Raw genomic sequence first — 7184 nt, 5'->3', positions numbered from 1 at the left:
TAACCTGGGTCTAAAATGTCCAATATTGGCATTCTGATAAAAACACAAAGCTTCTGTCCAAAGATAATGTTAACAATTAATATTCAGTTCAATTCAGTTTATTTATATGGCGCCAATTCACAACACATGTCATCTCAAGGCACTTTGCAGACAATTCAACCAAATCATTAAGTCAGGTCATTCAAAGTTTTCTATCTAAGGAAAACCAGTTGATTGCATCGACTCATTGACTCAACAGCAGCCCCTAACAGCAAGTATGCTGGTAGTGACAGTAGAGAGGAAAACTCCCTTTTAACAGGAAAAAACCCCAGCAGAACCAGGCTCAGTGTGAGCAGCCATCTGCTGAGGCCGACTGTGGTTCGAGTTCAGTCAGTTAATCTGTTTTTGACTATTGTTCTCTGTTTGAGTGATATTGCTTGATAAAACCTTCTTTGACATTCAGCACACAGCAAAAGTATTAAAAGTATGTATGTTTCATGCTGATATTGTATCTAGTCAATATCCACATCGTATTGGAAATGAAAGAGAGAATAACTAAATACCTAAGCGCCCAAAATATAAATTGCTCTCATAAGCAACAGGAAAGGAAGCAACGTCGTATTGTCTCCAACATGCAACTGTAGACTGTCTGCCATTTTGGAAAAGATTTCCCCGAGGAGCCATGTGTAATTGCTTGTACTAAAAAAAGTTTGTCTCCAAAGTCTACATAGCCCTAAGAATAAGTTGATATATAAACTACTATTTAAAGGGTGTCCATTTATTTAGATGTTGAATATTTAAAGAGTCAGCAATTTCATTTAATCAAATTATTAATGAAGGTCTATGTTAGTTTATCTTAAAAACTTTAAGAGCCACAGAGGAGGACCTACAGGACCTCAAGTTGTGCTCTAGGAATAAACAAGCAGACACTTGTTCTCTCCAGGTACTTTTTCTTCCTCTTATGGTCAAAAAATATGCATGTGAGGTGAATTGCTCTTTCTATTTTATTTCTATTGTATATGTATGGCTGTTTTTGTCCTGTGTTGGACAAGAAATGTGTTCACAAGGATAAATGCATGGATCATGGCTGCTGGACCTTTTTAAATATCTGTTTTATATTTCCACAGGATATTAAGTAACTGCCACCCTAAAGAAATGTGTATTTTCCACATTCCAACTACATAAAAATCCCAAACAAAGCCAAACGAATCTGTGGGGAATCCACAGTTCTGCAATACACAAATGTCAAACAAATATGTCATCATGTTTTAGAGGAGGCCGGTCAGACCTGTAACATATCCACCCCAACATACCTAAACACAAATGTTGCACAGATGTGCACCTCCACTGCATGTGACTGAGTGGTGTACTGGGTAAACTGGCAACACAGAGAATTGGAGTCTTAACCATGACCTCATATGTTTAAAGTGAATTGGATGAGTGGAGGCATGGTGGGATCGGTAGGCAGGATACAGAGCAGGGATGGAAATTGGAGTTGGGAGGTCATGGATAACAACCCAGCATGGGTTCATCTGTGTGAAGGCAAAGGTTGTGTGTGTTTGAAAGAGAAGGTAAAACAAAACAAGGCACTTCAACAGCCTTGGCTGCCAGCCTGGGGCCAAAACAGACATGGATCAGTGGGTCCCCTGCAGAACACACACCTTGCTAAACATCTTTTATCCCTCCAAAATCTGATAAAACATAAGTATCAAGTAAAGCTATCAAGCCATCGGTTTTTATTTGGTTGAAAGTAAATAGATCAGGCAAAGCAGCGATTACCTAAATAACTTCAATTTAGAGGTCATGTTATTGTGAAAGACTCAATTTTATTAAACAAGACTTTATGAGAAACTATTTGTTTGGATACTAAAAACAAAGAAAGTAAGCAGACCTTTATCTTCTGGTGAATGTGTCTGAGAGCATCAGCGGTGCCCATGTCTCCGTCCTCCGGGACACAGACCACCTCCATTTTCATCTTCACGTCCGGCTTCATTCTAGGGTCTGTGCTCATCATCTTCTGGACGTCTTTGGTGGTTATTACTATGACCTCTGGGAAACACAGGACGCAGAAAACATGCATCAGTCAGAAACACGTGAAGTAACAAGTCAAAGAACAAGAATATTTCTGCAGCTGCAAACTTAACATCAAATTAATCTCTAAACTTTGCGATAACAACAAAACTGTAACACCTAACAAATCCACAGATTGCACAGTCTGCCTGTTCTAATAAGAATTGCAGACATTAAACTGTTTCTACTGGGCATTTGCACAGACTAGCTGTGTCAGCCCAGTAAAATCTAATTGCAAAGCCCTGGCTAGCAGGCAGCACATAGTAAACTGCTGGCCACACAGAGTGATTACTTATAGAGAGCAACTTTCCTGCAGTCTAACACCAAACTACAGGTAATGAACGGTCCAGTTTATTGTCAAGTCTGGAAAATAGAAGCTTGTCCTTAATCAAGTCAGGCCTGTGAACCTGTGACACCCAAACAGTCAGAAATGCAGTCTGCAGCGTCAGACGGGAATAGCACACCTGACTATATCTTTAATAAAGAGAAACTGATTATTTCTAAATAACAGTTTGTTTAAGTTTAGTTTAAACAATCCTCTCGAACACCAGCTTGTGTGGAGAAAAATCAAATGCTGCAACATCAACCAATCCTTGTGCGACACATACGTTAAATACAGGACATTTACCAAGGTCATTTAACTCAGAAATTGTCAAAAAATATATATTGGTTACATTAGAATAAGTGTTTTAATGATTTACAATGTCCTGTAATCCTCCACCACAAGCATTTCTGGACTCTTAACTTAATCCATTGCTAATGCCCAGTTTCCATTGCAAAGCTTTAAGCCCCACCTCCAACCACCTGTGTTAGAATAAAAAATAAATACCGTATTTCCCGGAATATAGAGCTCACCTCCCTAAAATCCGTGCCTACTAAATTTTTTTTTAAAACTGGAAATTTACATGTATAAGCTGGACCGGGCCATAAGCCGCTGATATCTACTGAACAGTCTCCCACAAAACCTGTAGGGGGAGCTCTACATGTAGCACCTGTAGTAGGGAAGAAGAAGAATGCTAGCTCCTGTTAGCTTGCTGGCTCACAGCAATAAGGGCTTCTATTTGAAAGATGGGGCTATGTTGGTCTTTATTTCAGCTCCGCAGGAGTTCAGCCCAGTGTCTTAATTGGTTCGGCAGCTTGATGCAGCACATAAATGGCAAAATGTGTGAACTGTGGACAATTGTTCTACGTCATGCCTGCTGCTAGCATGTTCTTGTGCTAAATGAAAATTAGCCCCTTATTCTTTCATTTCCAACTTTAACTTCCTTGTCTGGCGGATAGGAAAAAAAAAAAAAAAGCCGCTCCTTCTTAATAAGCCGCATGGTTCAAAATGTAGGAAAAAAGTAGAGGCTTATAGTCCAGAAAATACGGTACTTGAATCACTAAATAATGTTACTAGAGAAAGCTATAATGTCTTAATTATTTATTTATTACAATTAAAAACACAGTCACTCTGAATAACAGATCAGCCTAAACTGATAAAATCAAATAAGTTCGAGCTCCCGTCTACCTGTTATGAAGAAGGTGACAAAACTAGAGAGTGGAGGTTCATCGGCTGGTTCCAATTGAATTAAGAAGTTAAAAGTTAGGCCTTTAAATGGACTTTTGACTGAGACAAACAAATTGTTTTATAGGTTGGAGATTGTGGACTCAGGATGTGTAAAATCAGCAATGTTTTTCCAGATCCTGTGGAGGAGCTCTGCATACAGTCAGCAGCTCTCTGCCCGTTTCATCCCCCCTCCACCATCCTATTAGTTAAGGTTAAAATTTCGTTTTGAACCAAACACTCCTTAGAAACAAAGGTTGATCGTTTGCAGTGATACCCAACTTACATAGGGGAAACATTTGATTTTTCTGATCTTTGGGTCACGGGTCCCAGCGCAGGAGGAGGAAGAGAGCAGCTGACAGCCGAAAGAGAAGATCAATGCTTCTGTTTCAACGGGCTGATTCAACAGGTTTATGTTATTAGATACAGCACTCTGCCTGCATTTAATTCAGATACAGGTAAAGGATTGTGAAGATTACATGCACCCATCGAATGCCACATTCTCCTGTCCCTCCCATTTTGGAGGACAACGATTCAAAACTCCCCTTTTTCACAGCGAAATAGGAAATTATGTATGGTTCAATAAAACTTCAAAAGAAACACTAATCACATCTAAAAACATATTTTGGTGACAATCATTTAAAGTTATTCTTAGAGATGCTAAAATTGTGAAACTTATAGTTATCAAAAGAATCGTCTATAATTTACAGTCATTTAAAGAGAAGGACACAACCTACAAAATTCAGCTTTTTTATTAGGAATTTGCAAAAACTGATGTGTATCCTGTTTGTTATATCTAGCAAGCATGTGGTTAAATTGCACTTAAATCAGTTTGTTTTTATTTAAATAAAATACATCAGCAAATGTCTAACGCAGGCTTCCCAAAGTCGGTCCTCGAGGGCCGCTGTCCTGCAGGTTTTAGGGGTATCTCTGCTCCAGCACAGGTGATTTACATTGAAAGCTGGTTAACAGACTTTAGCTGAACTGCAATCATCAGAATCAGCTGTGCTAAAGCAGACAAATCTCTAAAATCTACAGTACAGCAGCCATCAAGGACCGACTTTGCCTGACTTTGACGTTAGACCATGCCTGGTCTAACGTCAAGTTTATGGAACAGGTCCCCTATAACCAGAAAGCTAGCTTTACCCTCTCTGACTACATCAACTTGAGATGACCCTTCTAGTTGCCATCTACCTGACTATGACATCAGTTGGAGGAAAGTTGGCCACTATTTCTCCATTCCAGGGATTTCTTGAATGTTTAGCCTCTCAGTCAGTCAACAAGATCTCAATGAGATCTGGGAAACACATTTCCAAATTTTACATTTCTTAATCCGTAATAAATCTTTAAAGATATGTTTTTTGTTGCCATGCTGCAGGATCTAGTCCTGCTTCATCTGTGCTAGTTTTTTTCCAGATTTTTTTCTCAGGTGGTGAAAAGAGAAGATCTCACTGCAGCAAAGCCTCGCAAAACCATGATACATCCTTAAGTGTTTTTCAGGAATTTCTATCTTATTGCTTCTTTTTTTTAAATTTTTTTTTCCTACAGATTAAAAACATGGACTCGCTAAAAAAAAAACACAGGAAAGCTAAAGCTCCAAATACACATGTTTTAGTCCTTATGTGTAACTGAGAGTGTAAGTTTTCTTCTTCAAGGTAAGTTTTTCCACTTAATGCTCCATACCTCTCATCTGGGTCATATAAACCAACTAGCAGCATTTTGTTTCGTTACATTTTATATGGAAACCAAAAAATGTGCTCCCTATAACGACCTGAGCTCCTCCCACAGAAGCACTTAATCTGACTGAGGGGCATGCAGCTCACACGAAGCCCCTGACTTCATGTTTGACCCAATATGGGTCAGATACAGATTGCAGAATTGTATTTTATAGAACTTAAGTCGGATGTGAGTTTTTCGTTAAAGCATGGAAGCTTTGGTGGGTTATAAGTTCTCACCTTCAAAACCTACTCTCTCGAGCAGGTTCAGGGGATACCACATTAGGGGTTTGTTGCCAACAGGTAGCATGGGTTTGGGGGTGTTGTATGCCAGTTCCGTCATACGCGAACCGCCCCCAGCTGCCATCAGCACCGCCTGGAGCTCCATGATGTCTGCAAGGTAAAAGGTAACAAAAATAAGAAGAACCTGGTTCAGATTGATAAGGGAGAAACATTCATAGAGAGGTCAGAGCAACAACATCATGTCTCAGCAACATAAACAATCGGCAGTTTCACGATCTGACATAAATATTAGGGGTCATTTTTAATTTTTCTGTTTATTCTTTAATGGCAGGCACAGCTTGTTGCTCTGAGGTTTAATAAAGATTTTGTTTTTCAAGAAATCTGCAGGTGGATTCTCTGTGTTCATTGTCAATTAAAGCAAGGAAAAGTTATTTGTGTGACACCGATTCGTTACAAAAACAAGTCAAAAACAAGCTTTTTTTAACATTTCACCTTTCAGAAGGAAACACTCAAAAATGTCATTATGGGGACGTGAATCTATCCATCTGTCAGGCTTAAAATGAACAGAAACCACAGCAAGCAGGTTAACTTCAGTCAGACGAGATTAGGGAATCAATAAACAATAACCTGTACAAATACAAATGTCTTGCCATATATACCTAGACGTCTGTCGTCCTGACTAATAACCGTCTTGAAGGCAGAACCTTCCAACTGAGAAGCGGAACTCTGGCTCTACTCCAGAGTTATCGTGGGCCCCTTTGAAGCTGCCATATTATAACAATAGGAAGGGATAAATGCTCTGTGATATAAACATTTAAAACTTTCTCTATTAAAAAGGAGATGAGGTGTTCTCCAGGAGTTAGCTGGTTTAGAGCGGCAATGTGTTAAAAGACACAAAGGCAGATGACTGTTTTGTGGTAGATTTACTGTGGTTGTACAAAGGAATACAAATAATAATCAGTGCAGAACTATGGAAGACGATTAGGGCCACTGAAAAAATAAAAAAGTGAACTGATTTTTTAATTTTATTTCAGTATAATATAACAAAAAAGTCAGAATTCTGACTTTAATCTCAGAATTCTGACTGTTTTCTGACAGCTAACAGACATGTTAGCATCAAGCCGTAGCCATGTTTGTTTTAGAGATTATCTCTCATGTTTTAATCACCTTCTGCTCTTTTATTAATGAAATAGCATCACCGGGGACCCCTCTGGCACATAAAAAGTTGCCTGATTGCGTCATTTTCCCCCAATGTGTTAATGGCCCTCCAAAACAACTCACATCTTTGTCAGTGAAGCTGAGTGCTCCCACATCTCTTCCTTCATGGTGCCCATCTACATTAAGATCCACAATTCTGAGATTAAAGTCAGAATTCTGACTTTTTCCCAATATTAAACTGAAATAAAATAAAAAAAATCAGTCAACTTTTTTTTTCATGTCCCTAATCCTCTACCATAGCAGAATACATCATACATAATATACACTGTATGCAAAAGAATAGGCAAATGAGTATTTCAAGCACATCGTCCTTTTCATACATGCTGTCCTACTCCAAGCTGTATAGGCTTGAAAGCCAACTACCAATTAAGTAAATCAGGTGGTGTGCATCTCTGTAATGAGAAGGGGTGTGG

The 7184-nt window shown here is 38.9% G+C and overlaps 1 protein-coding gene across 2 annotated transcripts in view; it reads right to left on the bottom strand.

Annotated features, from left to right (window-relative positions):
• Nucleotides 1–7184, bottom strand: part of eif2b3 (eukaryotic translation initiation factor 2B subunit gamma) — a 48128-nt gene that overhangs the window by 37538 nt on the left and 3406 nt on the right. For both annotated transcript variants that reach the window (XM_015373209.1, XM_015373208.1), the window contains 2 exons: nt 5551–5703; nt 1871–2028 (listed from right to left, as the gene is read on the bottom strand). In XM_015373209.1, the coding sequence (XP_015228695.1) occupies nt 1871–2028; nt 5551–5698 (306 nt within the window). In that variant the 5' untranslated portion in view covers nt 5699–5703. The remainder of the gene's footprint in view (nt 1–1870; nt 2029–5550; nt 5704–7184) is intronic.

The sequence above is a fragment of the Cyprinodon variegatus genome, unplaced genomic scaffold (assembly GCF_000732505.1).
Source record: "Cyprinodon variegatus isolate N-32 unplaced genomic scaffold, C_variegatus-1.0 Scaffold83, whole genome shotgun sequence".
Lineage (NCBI taxonomy): Eukaryota > Metazoa > Chordata > Actinopteri > Cyprinodontiformes > Cyprinodontidae > Cyprinodon > Cyprinodon variegatus.
This window is presented reverse-complemented; position numbering and strand designations above follow the sequence as displayed.